The following is a 15,954-nucleotide window of genomic DNA, read 5'->3' on the forward strand; positions in this document are numbered from 1 at the left end:
CAAACTATATAGGGAAATGCCCCTCTTTTGTAACTCGATTTTCTCAAAATCGAGTTATAAAAAAAAAAAAAAAATTCTGGAGCCCTATAGCGGCGTTTTTAAGGACCTATAGTGACATTTTCAGGACCTATAGTGACGTTTTGTAACTCAACTTCCATAAAATCGAATTATAGGCAATTTTTTTAATTTTTTTTTACCTATAACTCGATTTCATAGAAATCAAGTTAAAAAACGCCACTATATGTCCTAAAAACGTCACTATAGGCTTCTAAAAAACGCCACTATAGGGCCTAAAACGATTTTGAGAAACTCGATTTTCAAAAGAGGGGCATTTCCCTATTTAGTTTGGAAAATAGGACATAATGCTGGTTTTTTTGCTCAAACGGGACATTTCCCAATTTTGTCCTTTAATTGGACTAGGTAATGCACATGGCAGACTTATTGTGGCACTTAACGGTCATATAGGCAATTCTACTAATGGTGGGCTACTGATGCCTAAGGTATATAATTTTAGAGTGTAAAATTTAAATTCTGAAATTTTAATGTATAAAATTTAAAGACTTTCAAATTTTTGAAGGTGTAGTTTGCATTTTAGCATTTTAATAAAATTCAAACGTGATTGGCCTACCTCTTGCTCTCAGTTGGGAAAAGTATTAGGTATTTTCAGAGCATGCTGCAGCACAGACTATTCTTCCTCACTTAGCGATTCTGCTAATGCTCACTTGTTTCCCCAGTGCATGGACTTTTTATTATATAATTTATCTCCAAGTAACATGCAACGTGCAGTTTTAACTTTTATCTTTCTATGGACTGACTTCTTAATTCTTCTCCAACAACTAACAAGAAGAGCAGCCTTGCCAGCCGCCACTGTTTCACTTTTCCTACGCAAATTACGTTCTCTAATAGGATAACCAGCTGACTTATCAAATTCTTCTAATTTAACCATAGATTTAGTATAGAAGGGAGTGAACTTAGGATGCACATACATGACACAAACAGACACAGGTACAAGTACAGGTACATATATAATACATTGACACAGGCTAATTTTTTAAAAATTATAACACAATATGGCATACTATTACAACATGAATACGGTATTCTAAATAAAGTGTTTGTGAATCTTAGAAGTGAACCTGACACACAGTTGGATGCAATATTTACGGTATATAACTTGGTTGTAAATAGCCCAACTTTTGTGGCCATGCCTTCTGAGGGTTGTGATGATCATATGCCTAGTTGTCTCCATGATTGACACCAAAATAACTAAATTTTGAACGAATATATGAAAAAGCAACTTATAAAGTCAATTTGTACCCCTGTGGTCTCTTCTTTTTTGAAAATAAAAACAAATAAAATAAGCAATTTGGCTACCTAATTCCAATGCAATATAAAAATTTATTCGAGAATAACCTTAAATTTGCTAGTTATTAAACTATTGCATGTTGATGTTGTGAGCAGAGTCACGTGACAATCTTGACCCTGTGGCATTTTGGATTTATATATATATATATATATATTTGGTGTTCAGTGAAGCCGGCAATTTGTGGACACGTGATGCCCCCATATATAATGGTTTATTTTAAAAATAAGTAAAGAAGGTTATAAAAATTAATTAAGGAGTCAGCACTTACTTCATGCATGTTTTCAAAGGAAAATCAAACAGAAAATTGAAAACCCTATTTATTTGATGGCTCATTGGATAATTAAGGAAAATTAACGTATGCTTCGTTAAGGATAAATTTGAGAGTATCATTATGAAATAAAAAGATGTGAGGTACCCACGCATACCTAGGGGTGTTCACCAAACCGCACAAACCGCAAAAATCACACCAAAATTGCCCACAAAATGGCATAACCGCACCGCACCACAAGTAATAATGCACCGCACCGCATGGTGCAGCGTAGTTTGCGATTTTATAATAAGAAAACCACACAAATCGCACCGCACCGCACTCTCTCTATATATTAATATATTTATTTTTTTAATATTAAATATATTATTAATTAATAGTTTAATACTTTTCAAAAAAAAAATTAATAGTTTAATAACCCTAGTTTTCAAAAAAAAAAAAATTTATAATAACCCTTGTAAGCGTTAATTAGGAAAGCCAACCCAAAATAAAGAAAAACTAGCTCAATATTTTAAGACTTAGCCCAAAACAAAGGGAAAAATCAGTTTTTTGCTAAGCAAGAAAAGCTCAAAATCTGAAAAATATATTAGTTTCAAACCGCATTTTATATACCACACCGCACAAGTGACCGCAAAAATGAGGTGCGGTGCGGTTATGGTTTTTTCTAACTTTAAAACGCACCACACCGCACTGCACATGTGACCGTAAAAATAAAGTGTGATGCAGTTATGATTTTACTTAAACCGCACCATAAAGTGCGGTACTAAAAATGGCCCAAAACCGCACCGTGAACACGCCTACACATACCCAATTCTTTTATCAATCTCTACTATTACTAATGAATAGAGGTAATTTGGTATTTAATTGATTATTTTTTCAACAATGCAGTTAAGTGATAATTTTCATATATCGGGCAATTTGACCTAAATTTAAATCATGACAAAATGAGCATAGTACGAAATGACAGTGACAAAAATACAAAATTTAATACAAGTGAAAGTAATAATTTTATTTTGTTATTTCAAAAAAAAAATAATAAATAAAGTAGGTCAAAAGTTAACTTGTCTAATACGTTATTTGGATTGGGACAATCAAATTTATTTTATTGTGGAGCTTATTCAAGAAACTCAGTAGGTCAAAAGTTTAACTGTAACACATGTGAACCCAGCCGGCCAGCCTTATTACCAAGTGAAAGAATAATAACACATGCATGTTTTGCTGGAATTTGTAATTTGAATTTTTAGTTTGCAAATTCCGCTCAGAAGTACCGAACGAATTTTGATTTTTAAATTTCTATAATTCCCAAATTTAGAATTAATTACCATTTTGGTCCCCAACATTTGTCTTATATATCTAAATGGTCATTTACATTTCAAATGTGTTAGTTTAGTTCTTAACATTTTCATATTGTGTCAAAACTCATACCAGAGAAACACATAAAAGTTTGCAGCGACATCTCTTCAACTAACATTGGTCACAAAGACGGCTAACTTTCAATAGAAAGTATCCAGTATTCATAGTTGATTAATTTAGTTCATTGTGAAGTTAGATGTGAGATTGAGTATGTCCTGACATTTATTGAGTATCTTATAAGCCCATATTTTTACTCATACTTTAAATTATAATGATATGCTAATATTCAGTTTAGCAAAAAAATGATATGCTAATATTCAAAATCAATAAAGTGCGTATTATCTTTTAAATTAAATTAATCATGACTGACATTTTTCAATCATCTTCAATCAAATTTTCTTTTCTTTTCTTTTCTTGAAAATGAAAGAATGTATGAGGGAAAAAAAAACACCAAAAAAGTAACAAACATCGAAGGAAATATTTTGTCCAAACATATACAAAATACAAAAGAGAAATTATCCATATAGAAAAATAAAGATGCAAGAACCAACTATCCCAAAAATATTCTAAACAAAATAACGTACTGAAAAATGAAAAAAAAAAAAAAATTTCTCAAACATGTTTTCATCACTTTTTGTCCATTACAGATGTGATAGTAGAAAGAAAAGCATTTGAAGAGATGAGATGAAATAGTATTTGTATGACTTTCCTTATATAATACTCAAAGTTTAAATTAAATAACAAATTTTATTTTTATGGTAAGTTATGATTGGTGAAGCATAGAGTGGTATACAAAAGTGGTACTGTAGTATACATATTTAAAATTAAATATTAAAAGAAAAAAGAATTAGAAAATTAGAGAATAGTGTAATTTTTTTTGAGAAAAAAAAAATTAGACAATAGTTTCTAAATATGTGTTGGTACAAATTTTTTGAAAAAAAATGCGGGTGAGGCAAGTATAATTTAATTTAAAGACTGACCAAACCTCAAAATAGGAGAGGCTCGCTTCAATATCAACAATTACGGGTCCGAAAGATCAGTCGACACCAGTTGGTGGTCTTCTTCAAAGATAGGCTTTGGAATAGTCATAACAGATCACACCAGTTATTGCTAAAAGAATGAAATTTATGAGGGAACCTGACCACATATGGATCCTTTTTTATTTTTTATTTTTTATAAAGTTTCATGATGAAATTGAGTGTCGAAGGATATGCGTCAAGGATAGAGTAACAATATAACAGGTCCAATCTAGACCGGATGAATCCCTTGCACACTCCATCACCAATCTTGGTTAAGTGGGAAAATTTAAAAACAAATAACTCTACTCTGTTACATATAATCTTTGTTGGGTACAATGAAATACGTAATAATAAAATACATAGGATCATAGTTTGAATTTTCATTCCAACAAAAAGGGCAAAAGATTGAAAAAGTAAATAAGAGGAAAAAAAGAAGAAAAAAAGAAGAAAAGACCTGGACTTGGAAAGTAGCCTACACACTATGATACCAATCTCGTATATATTGATTGGTAGTAGAGCACTATATAACCTGCCTTATCACTTTCCAATTCAGAAAACGATTAAAATTTCAGCTAGTAGTACAAATTGCAGTCTCCGATCTTAGATTCGAGTCTGTCCAGTCCGAACTGTTTAACTTATAGCACCTTTATATATGTATAAGATGAACTTTCGTATCTTCAATACAAACCAGGCAAGAATGTGAATTGTGTAAATCAGCAGATTGAATGCATATAGGCAAGGGCTAGGAATGCGAGAGTGGTACACATGGCAAGTGTTAAGAGGCACATGCATACCTTATTCTTAAGAGGAAATCCACTAATAAGTAAAAAGACGACGCACAAAGATGCAGAGAAAGAGATGGTGTTGAAAATCATGAAGATTAAGTATCCGTTTTTGTCACTGCATGCTATCACTGAGATTCCAGCGTCACATGTGTAATTCAGGCCATTTACGTTTGTTTTCATAACACCGTCTGGGGGGTTGACACCACCTGGGGGTTGAGTACTGGTTGAAAAGTAATAGTTGTGATGACAATAGCCACCAGCATTAGTGCACCTCGTGTCTCTTCTAACCAATCACCTTGGTACCTCAGGTACTTTAACCATTTATTCCACCCTTTCTTGCTTGACCTCTTTCGGTTTGCTGAATCCTGGTGACCAACAACGATTTCTAGTGATGGTGAGAGATTATTTTTCTTCGTTGTTCTTACGGCACAGGCATCCATAAAGATGTTTTGAATGGTGAAGCTTTTCCAGTCTTTTGGATAGTGATTTAAGACTTCTAAGGCTGTAAGACCCATCTTATTTAAGGCATCTGCTCCTTCTTTCACTTTAGACACAGAAAGCAAATATTTTACTATCTGCACAAATGAAAATTTTGTTTATAAAAGACTAAATATATGAAAAAAAAAAAAAAAAATTTCCAAAAACCAAAAACCAACCTCTATTCTCTGTAGCATCACAGCTAAATGCAAGACAGTGTTGCCACCTTCGTGGTCTTTGGAATTGAGAAAGTCTGCTTCGTTACTCACAAATTCCACCAACAGTTTCAAAGAATCTAATTGGTTGTATTTGACACATAAGTGCAAAACAGTTTCTCCCCCATCTAACACAACTTGAGTTATTGAGTTAGGTTGGGCAATGATCAACTTCCTTACAACNTACTATCTGCACAAATGAAAATTTTTGTTTATAAAAGACTAAATATATATATATATATATATAAAATAAAAAAAATAAAAAATAAAAAAAAACCAACCTCTATTCTCTGTAGCATCACAGCTAAATGCAAGACAGTGTTGCCACCTTCGTGGTCTTTGGAATTGAGAAAGTCTGCTTCGTCACTCACAAATTCCACCAACAGATTCAAAGAATCTAATTGGTTGTATTTGACACATAAGTGCAAAACAGTTTCTCCCCCATCTAACACAACTTGAGTTATTGAGTTAGGTTGGGCAATGATCAACTGCCTTACAACTTCAACTCGTCCTCTCATGGCTGCATAGTGGAGAGGGATTCTACCATCTTGATCACTAACCAAGCATGCATCTTTATTTTCATCTAACAATGCTTGGACGATTTCTGTGTGGCCCTCAGCAGAAGCCAAGTGAAGTGGGCAACATCTGTGGGAGTCCAACTCTCGAGTTAGTTGGGGTTTTAGAAGTAGAAGAGCTTTACTAAATTCAAGGTGGCCAACTAAAGCTGATATGTGTAATGGAGTTTCGCTCAAAGAAGTCAATGAAATTTTATTAAGCAAGTATGGGTCTTCAAGAATCAACCTATCCAACGTGGTCTTACACCCAGTTCCTGCTGCCTTGTAGAGTTCTATCATATCATTATCTTCTTGTCTAATTTGAGTCATTTCCATTTTCTCTCCCAGTGTGGTGTTTGTGAATTGTTATAACAGGAAAGAAGCATATAAATAGATGGATGTAGTCCACACACCAATATTCTACTATAATCCACTGCTTGAGACTATATGACCGTGGTGTTGAGGATTAGTACTGGAGTTGTTGGACGACTTTGAAATTTCATGGTCAATTGTATATTAGACCCTAACAAAAAGCTGTGTCAATTTTTTATTAACCCGCCTAAAAGTGGCACTGTTTTTTCTATGTTCTGTTCATTAATTGTTTTTGGATGGGTTAACAACAAGATTCTAAATGATATTGACAGGAGGCAGATTCACATCAATACTATATATAAAAACCGAGGCCACGAACGATACTACCATTAGGTTTTTTTTTTTAATTTTTTTTGGAAATTCTTTGGACATAATTTTTTTTTGCCACAATCCTGTGTGATAAAAAAAATGTTGTAGGCCTATATGAAAATAATAGTTCACCAATCACAGTAATATATGTCATCAAGTTATAGAAAAAGTTGTGTAAAAGTGTGGTTGTAAACACGTGGAAAGGCCAAACCTCACACGTTGTCCTTGAAGTAAAATTTGTTAGGTGAGTTATGATGAGTATTAAAACTTTCCTAGAACTTTTGTTTGAAAAGGTCACTGTAATAAAATATCTGAAGTGAAATTCGAAAAAGGCATTAGGTTCAAAATCTCGCCTACAAAAGAAAATTATATTTAGAAGATTTTGAGATTGTTTGGTTAATTTGTCCTATTTATTTATTTTATTTTATTGTTAATGTATAGGTTTACTGTTTTACATTTTTACCTTTTAATTTTCTTTAGATATAAATGTCTTTTATTTATTTTATTATTTAAATAAAATAAAACACATAAAATAAACTATATCAAATGATCAAATAGAAGCACCATGTCCCATTAAAAAAAAAAATAGAATCACCATGCACTGATAATATCTATTTCATAAGAGCATTAAATTAATATTTCAATTCTCCCAATTACGTTTCTCTTGGTTTATAGAATTTTGTAAGGGGCAGAGATTGCATAATTATTTATTTATCATCCTAAACATGGAAATAGATAACATCACTATTGGGTAAATCTTACGGTTGTTATAAGGGAATAGAGTTGCAATAGGCTGATAGCCAATACAGAAGAAAAAAAGAAAAAGTCTATACAATATGACTGTACACACTATTGCTGACACCGACGCGTTGTACGTAGAGACAAGTTTTGCTAAATGGCACCAAACGAACATCAGACAAAAACAGGGTTAACTGTAATGAAATTTTGGATGTTTCCTGGTAAGAGTCGTAGGACAAGTTGTGGGTTGAAAGCATAAGTGTTAAGCACCAGGTTTAGGCATTGACAGTAGTGGGGTTGGGCCCAACATTCAAGCTAATCCTGGGTTGGTAAAGTATAAGTTTTAAGCACCAGGTTTCGGCATTGACAGTAGGGGGGTTGGGCCTAACATTCAAGCTTGTCCTGGGTTAAGCACCGGGTTTTTTCTTTTTTGGATAGTTTAAGCATCAGGATGACTTGGCATCGACAGTAGTGGGGTTGCGCCTAACATTCAAGCTTTTCCTGGAAATTTTCACATAGGCATTTTGTCCAAAAGCGTGTGAAGTTATGATGGGTCCATACACTTGATAATCAAATACAAGCACATAGTGCACATATATCAAAGACTAACCTCTACGTAAGTGCGTTGCGCGTACTTATAATTTTTTTTTTTAACACAGAATCCACCCCCCACCCCCCACACACAAAAAAAAAAAAAAAAAAAAAACTCTTAACTCACATTCTAAAATTTACTTGAATCCTAATAGCTGAAATGAAATACATTGCAAACTACACTATAACAAATTTGCAGTCCCCTATCATGTCTAGAATTCCTTAGCAAGACAAAGAATTTGAGTAATGTTTATAATACCAAACCGGTCCTGAATTTGGTCCTATGACTCTAACAATGGCCATAGAAATAAAAGCTCCATCATGTTAGGAAAACTCTTGCATATCTTGTTAACAAAAAGTCAAAAATTTAAATGAACATGTACATGAATAAATATATAGGTACGTATTCAAACTCAATATATACTCAAAGCTACATAGGAATTAAAAGAAAAGAACTATAAAAGATTACCTAGAGAAATTACGGAAAATATTATTATTTTTTTCCTTATGTCATTGAGTAACTCTCAAATATGTTGAGACTACGGTGGATTTTTTGTAAGAAGAGAAGAGATAAAGATGGTGAAATGTGGGTTAAAAAAAAAAAAAAAAACAATTACCAGGCGCCAAAACTTAGGAGTGTGGGAAATCTTTTTTGTTTTCTAGATTCCAGTGTTAAATTCATTAGCCTGGTGGGGAAGTCTTTTTAGTTAATTAAGTGCCTAATTTTAAGGGAAGAGACAAGGATTAAGGAGAAAATTCTGAAAATTAAAAATTTAAAAGAGAGGAAAATGGAAGATGTAAAAAAAAATGGATAAGAAGTTAAAGTGTTGGACCGTTGGTTCTATAGTAGGGGAGTGTGTGTGTGTGTGTGTGTGTTTTTTTTTTTTTTTCCTTTCAAATTCAAAATAAAGAAAAGAAGATTTGAGAAGGTGAAAAGAAACAAAAACAAAAACTTGAGAATAAGGGACTAAGAAACCGAAAATTCAAAAAAAAAAAAAAAAATAGGGCTAAATTTTAAGGAATACATTATGATCCTATTTGTAGGAGAAGTTACCTTTCATTAATGAAAGTATTTTTGATTCATCTTTAAGTTGAATTTAAGGAAGGGAATCCTCCAGTTATTTGTTTGTTTGACATTATGATCCTATTTCTAAGAGAAGTTACCTTTCATTAATGAAAGTATTTTTGAACCATATAAAAGTTCAATCTAAGGAAGGGAATCCTCCAGTTATTTGTTTGTTTGACATTATGATCCTATTTCTAAGAGAAGTTACCTTTCATTAATGAAAGTATTTTTGAACCATATAAAAGTTCAATCTAAGGAGGGGAATCCTCTTGTAGATAGTATAGACTAAAGAGAGGAAAACATCAAGAAATTATTTAGGCCCTACATAATGAGAATTATATAAGTCTGAGCTAATAAGTGAATGCCATGTTAAGGGGATTAATGATGTCATATTCTGGTCAGTCAATGTACAAAGACCATTTGAGGATTAGGGTGAAATTTTACCCTATCAATTCCTAAGTTCAAATTGTTTATTTAGACCCCTTTTAAATCAGATTAGTTTAACCTAATGAATTAGTCAAATAATTACTTAGGTTAATGATGAGATCTAGGTTAAACAGTAATAAATCATATCATGCATAGCGGAAAAGTAAATAACATAACAATATGATTATTTAGGAAAACCAATAAAACCAACAGTTTCAAGGTAAAAAAATCTAAGGAGGATTTAACCTAGTGTGGGTTCTTTTTTTTGATAGCACACAGGCCCAATTAGAATCAAGGATCCTAGGCCTTATGCTTAAGTTTAATTAGTGGACTGGGTTTGGTTCATTGTAGCTAAGTTGGGCTGATTACGAGCCAAGTTGTGCACAAAACATGGATCCTACAATATATACACACTAACACATAGAAAATATACACGTATTGCACAATAAGAAATGGTAAAGAGTGATATAAGTAAAGGGAAAGTGAATAAAAACATTAGGGATCCTTAGGATAATAAAAAAATACTTCATTATTTTCTTAAGTTTTCAATACATTATGCTCTCATTGCACTAGGATATATTACAGGATCCAAATAAGTTCAAAAATCACAAACTTAGATAGCTCTTTTAGGCTTCCAAGACTTCTGAGATTTGAATCCATTTGAATTCAAGTGTATTCTTTAGTGTCTGTCTCAAGATCCCGGATGGTGTTTTCTATCTCTTCTCACTTTTTGAACTCTGAAGGAGTTTTCTAAAGGAGCTTTTCTCTCTGATTCATTATTGCTGAATGGTTTTTACTGTTGGCTTCCTTTTATAGTGTCCTCTTAAGGTTTTTGGTGAACCGCTGATTCCCTCAATTTGCTGCCCTGAGTACCAGAACCAATGTTGTGTCAACAACATTGGTGGCTGGTCCATTCCTTATTTTCTCACTATTTTCCCCTTTTGAGGTTCCCTTTCCAAAAGTCCCTAGTTGACCTTCCTCTTCTGGGTAGTCCAAAGGGCTGACTTCAAATTCTTCTTTTCCCAAAACTTTTAGATACTACTTTTGAGACCTACTTTTTGGTTGCTTTACCTTTTGTCATTTTCTCTGAATAGGCAGATTCCTTTCTATCAAGTTGAAAGATCCCCAGCCACCTTCCTTCGTGATCCATCTCCTTGGGTTCCCCAAGTTACCAGAAATTTTTTACATGAAGTGCTAGTTCCCAAGTCCTTTGCCTTTTTCCGCATCGTTAGGCGGTTGATGGGACATATCTACTCTAGTTCTTTGTGTTCATGGGTATGCTCTCTTAAGCTGTTTCAATCCCAACTTGGTCTCCTGCTGCATATCCCGAGGATCCAAGATTTTTGGGAATCCCTAGGTATCCTGGTTCAACTCTATCTCTAAGTTCCCAGCAATTTTCTCTCTTAAGGGCTGGGCTATCTTACCTGTTCATGGGTTTGGGCCCCTTCCTTCTTACTTTAGTGAATTTGGGGCCTTATCCTTTCCTTGAAAGCTCAAATGATTCTTAAATTTCAATATTTGTATTGTTTTAGGCCTTGATACAATATTGTGATATTTTGGACCTCAACACCTAGTTATCCTCAAGGTAAACAAATTTACTATGATAGAATAGAAGTTTACAATATATTTTCTCCCTAAAATCTAATGCTACCTTTTGTAGAACTTACTCACACGGCCATGTATAGCTTCAAATTCATGGACTCTTTTATCTTGAATCTGTTGAACACAAACATCCACGTTTGTGACTTTGAGATCCCACTCAAAGGTTTTAGATTGTCAACAGACACGATACGGCATATATAAAACACTATTAGAAGTCAACATGGATACAACATCCTAAATAAAGTGTCTTAGAAGTCAACTTGACATACAGTTGGATGCAATATTTACGGCATATAACTTGGTTGTAAATATCTCAACTTTTGTGGCCATGCCTTTTGAGGATTGGGATGATCATATGTCTAGTTGTCTCCATGATTGACACCAAAATAACTAAATTTTGAACGAATATATAAAAAAGCTACTTATGAAGAATTTGTACCCCTGTGGTCTCTTCTTTTTTGAAAATAAAAACAAATAAAATAAGGAATTTGGTTGTCCTAATTCCAATGCAATATAAAAATTTATTCGAGAATAACCTCAAATTTACTAGTTATTAAACTATTGCATGTTGATGTTGTGAGCAGAGTCATGTGACAATCTTGACCCTGTGGCATTTTAAATTAGATATATATATATATATATATATATATATTGGTGTTCAGTGAAGCCGGCAATTTGTGGACACATGATGCCCCCATATATAATGGTTTATTTTAAAAATAAGTAAAAGAAGGCTATAAAAATTAATTAAGGAGTCAGCACTTACTTCATGCATGTTTTTAAAGGAAAACCAAATAGGAAATAGAAAACCCTTTTTATTTGATGGCTCATTGGATAATTAAGGAAAATTAACGCGTGTTTTATTAAGAATAAGTTTGAGAGTATCGTTATAAAATAAAAAGATGTGAGGTACCCATGCAAACCCAATTCTTTTATCAATCTTTGCTAGAGGTCCAGTATTTAAAAACACCACTATAGAGCTCTCTAAACGCGGCTATAGATATGTCTATTAGCTGCATTTTAGAAAACGCCATTATAGGTTACTTATAGTGGCATTTTTGGCAAATGTCACTAAAAAAATCGCTGCCATAGACAACTTTTTTTTTTGGTAGTGTGAATAGGGGTAATTTGGTGTTTAATTGATTATTTTATGGAAAAACTATTATTTTTTGAATTACTTTCAACAATGCAGTTAAGTGATAATTTTTATATATCGGGCAATTTGACCTAAATTTAAATCGTGACAAAATGAGCATAGTAAGAAATGACAATGACAAAAATACAAAATTGATAACAAGTGAAAGTAATAATTTTATTTTGTTGTTTCAAAAAGAGAAAAAAATTGTAAAGTAGGTCTTATTTGGATTGGGAAAATCAAATTTATTTTACTGTGGAGCTTCTTCAAGAAACTCAATAGGTCAAAAGTTTAACTGTAACACATGTGAATTCGAACCCAGCCGGCCAGCCTTATTACCAAGTGAAAGAATAATAACACATGCATGTTTTGCTAGAGTTTGTAATTTGAATTTTTAGTTTGCAAATTCCGCTCAGAAGTACTGAAGGAATTTTGATTTTTAAATTTCTATAATTCCCAAATTTAGATTTAAAAATAAAAAATAAAATGCACATCAAATACAATTTAGAATTAATTACCATTTTGGTCCCCCAACGTTTGTTTGATATATCTAAATGGTCATTTACATTTCAAATGTGTTAGTTTAGTTCTTAACATTTTCATATCATGTCAAAACTCATACTGGAGAAACACATAAAAGTTTCCAGTGACACTTCTTCAACTAGCATTGGTCAGAAAGATGGTTAACTTTCATTAGAAAGTATCCACTACCCATAATTGATTAATTTAGTACATTTTGAAGTTAGATGTGAAATTAAGTACATCCTGAGATTTATTGAGTATCTTATAAGCTCATATTTATAATGATATGCTAATATTCAAAATCAGTAAAGTGTGTATTATCTTTTAAATTAAATTAAATTAATCATGACTGACATTTTTCAATCATCTTCAATCAAATTTTCATTTCTTTTCTTTTCTTTTCTTTTTTTAAAAGAAAGAAATTGTATGAGGGAAAAAAAACACCAAAAAAGTAACAAACATCAAAGGAAATATTTTGTCCAAACATATACAAAATACAAACGAGAAATTATCCATATAGAAAAATAAAGATGCAAGAACCAACTATCCCAAAAATATTCTAAACAAAATAGCGTACTCAAAAATGAAAAAAAAAAAAAATTCTCAAATTTAATTAGAAATTTTCATATGATAAACTAGGATTTAATATAAATAAATCTAGGTTAGACTCAATTCAAACTTGATTTCGCAATATGCTAAAATGATTAATTGTGAGTAGTGGACATTTTTCACCTACAACTTTTTCTATGCACTCATCACTTTTTGTCCATTACAGATGTGATAGTAGAAAGAAAAGCATTTGAAGAGATGAGATGAAATAGTATTTGTATGACTTTCCTTATATAATACTCAAAGTTTAAATTAAATAACAAATTTTATTTTTATGGTAAGTTATGATTGGTGAAGCATAGAGTGGTATACAAAAGTGGTACTGTAGTATACATATTTAAAATTAAATATTAAAAGAAAAAAGAATTAGAAAATTAGAGAATAGTGTAATTTTTTTTGATAAAAAAAATTAGACAATAGTTTTCTAAATATGTGTTGGTTCAAATTTTTTGAAAAAAAATGCGGGTGAGGCAAGTATAATTTAATTTAAAGACTGACCAAACCTCAAAATAGGAGAGGCTCGCTTCAATATCAACAATTACGGGTCCGAAAGATCAGTCGACACCAGTTGGTGGTCTTCTTCAAAGATAGGCTTTGGAATAGTCATAACAGATCACACCAGTTATTGCTAAAAGAATGAAATTTATGAGGGAACCTGACCACATATGGATCCCTTTTTTTATTTTTTATTTTTTTATAAAGTTTCATGATGAAATTGAGTGTCGAAGGATATGCGTCAAGGATAGAGTAACAATATAACAGGTCCAATCTAGACCGGATGAATCCCTTGCACACTCCATCACCAATCTTGGTTAAGGTGGGAAAATTTAAAAACAAATAACTCTACTCTGTTACATATAATCTTTGTTGGGTACAATGAAATACGTAATAATAAAATACATAGGATCATAGTTTGAATTTTCATTCCAACAAAAAGGGCAAAAGATTGAAAAAGTAAATAAGAGGAAAAAAAAGAAGAAAAAAAAGAAGAAAAGACCTGGACTTGGAAAGTAGCCTACACACTATGATACCAATCTCGTATATATTGATTGGTAGTAGAGCACTATATAACCTGCCTTATCACTTTCCAATTCAGAAAACGATTAAAATTTCAGCTAGTAGTACAAATTGCAGTCTCCGATCTTAGATTCGAGTCTGTCCAGTCCGAACTGTTTAACTTATAGCACCTTTATATATGTATAAGATGAACTTTCGTATCTTCAATACAAACCAGGCAAGAATGTGAATTGTGTAAATCAGCAGATTGAATGCATATAGGCAAGGGCTAGGAATGCGAGAGTGGTACACATGGCAAGTGTTAAGAGGCACATGCATACCTTATTCTTAAGAGGAAATCCACTAATAAGTAAAAAGACGACGCACAAAGATGCAGAGAAAGAGATGGTGTTGAAAATCATGAAGATTAAGTATCCGTTTTTGTCACTGCATGCTATCACTGAGATTCCAGCGTCACATGTGTAATTCAGGCCATTTACGTTTGTTTTCATAACACCGTCTGGGGGGTTGACACCACCTGGGGGGTTGAGTACTGGTTGAAAAGTAATAGTTGTGATGACAATAGCCACCAGCATTAGTGCACCTCGTGTCTCTTCTAACCAATCACCTTGGTACCTCAGGTACTTTAACCATTTATTCCACCCTTTCTTGCTTGACCTCTTTCGGTTTGCTGAATCCTGGTGACCAACAACGATTTCTAGTGATGGTGAGAGATTATTTTTCTTCGTTGTTCTTACTGTTAGAAATACTGAATGCTATTGTATTGTATTTCTCAATCAAAGAATTTACATGGATGCCTTTAGATAGGAAGCATATGAGCGCAATACAAGTAAATATGTGTGCGATACAAGTAAGAGTGTAGTATAAAACTCTGTGCTATACAAGTAATTTAACTGGGCCTAAAGCCCACTATATTATACACGTTAGCAGCTCCCCTCAAACTTAAGGTGGATGTGAGACCAGCCTGAGGTTGTCAACCAAATCACGAAGGCGTCTCTTAGGATGTGACTTGGTGAAGATATCAGCAAGTTGATATTTGGAGGAGATTGAGAAGAGCTTGAGAGCACCATGTACAAGATGATAACGGATAAAATGACAATCAATCTCGATATGTTTAGTCTGTTCATGGAAGATATCATTGTGAGCAATATGAATGGCACTCTGGTTGTCACAATAAAGAGGAGTAGTAGAAGATATGGACACACCTAAATTCTTAAGAAGCCATCGTAGTCAAAGGAGCTCAGATGTGGTATCAGCAAAGGCACGATATTCTGCTTTAGTACTGGAGCGGGCCACAAAAGTTTTCTTCTTACTTCACCAAGAAATCAAAGAAGAACCAACAAAAAACAATAACCTGTAGTGGACCTGCGATCAGTGGGATCTCCTGCCCAATCAGCATTAGAGATTGCACGGAGTACAAGAGGAGACTGAGTTGAGTAGAAAAGGTCATGAAAGAAAGTGCCTTTCAAGTATCGAAGAATGCGCAGAACAGCAGCATAATGAGTCAATCGTGGAGCAGACATATATTGG

The 15,954-nt window shown here is 33.0% G+C and overlaps 1 protein-coding gene across 1 annotated transcript; it reads right to left on the reverse strand.

The window, feature by feature from the left end:
* Nucleotides 1-4,967: 4,967 nt before the first annotated feature.
* Nucleotides 4,968-6,367, reverse strand: LOC111984970 (ankyrin repeat-containing protein BDA1). The gene is made up of 2 exons (XM_065766487.1): nt 5,761-6,367; nt 4,968-5,362 (listed from the first exon to the last, which is right to left on the reverse strand). Exons 1-2 carry the CDS (start codon nt 6,365-6,367, stop codon nt 4,968-4,970), a joined length of 1,002 nt encoding a protein of 333 aa, XP_065622559.1.
* Nucleotides 6,368-15,954: the final 9,587 nt, after the last annotated feature.

Source organism: Quercus suber, unplaced genomic scaffold, assembly GCF_002906115.3.
Source record: "Quercus suber isolate HL8 unplaced genomic scaffold, Cork oak 2.0 scaffold_710, whole genome shotgun sequence".
Lineage (NCBI taxonomy): Eukaryota > Viridiplantae > Streptophyta > Magnoliopsida > Fagales > Fagaceae > Quercus > Quercus suber.

What these genes read in the sequence shown, in the direction of transcription:
- LOC111984970 (XM_065766487.1), bottom strand. Translation starts at nt 6,367, where the DNA reads ATGACTCAAATTAGACAAGAAGATAATGATATGATAGAACTCTACAAG. An exon ending in GCTACAGAGAATAGAGGTTG is followed by an intron (nt 5,363 to 5,760) that starts GTTTTTTTTTAT and finishes TTGTGCAGATAG; the next exon opens with TAAAATATTTGCTTTCTGTG.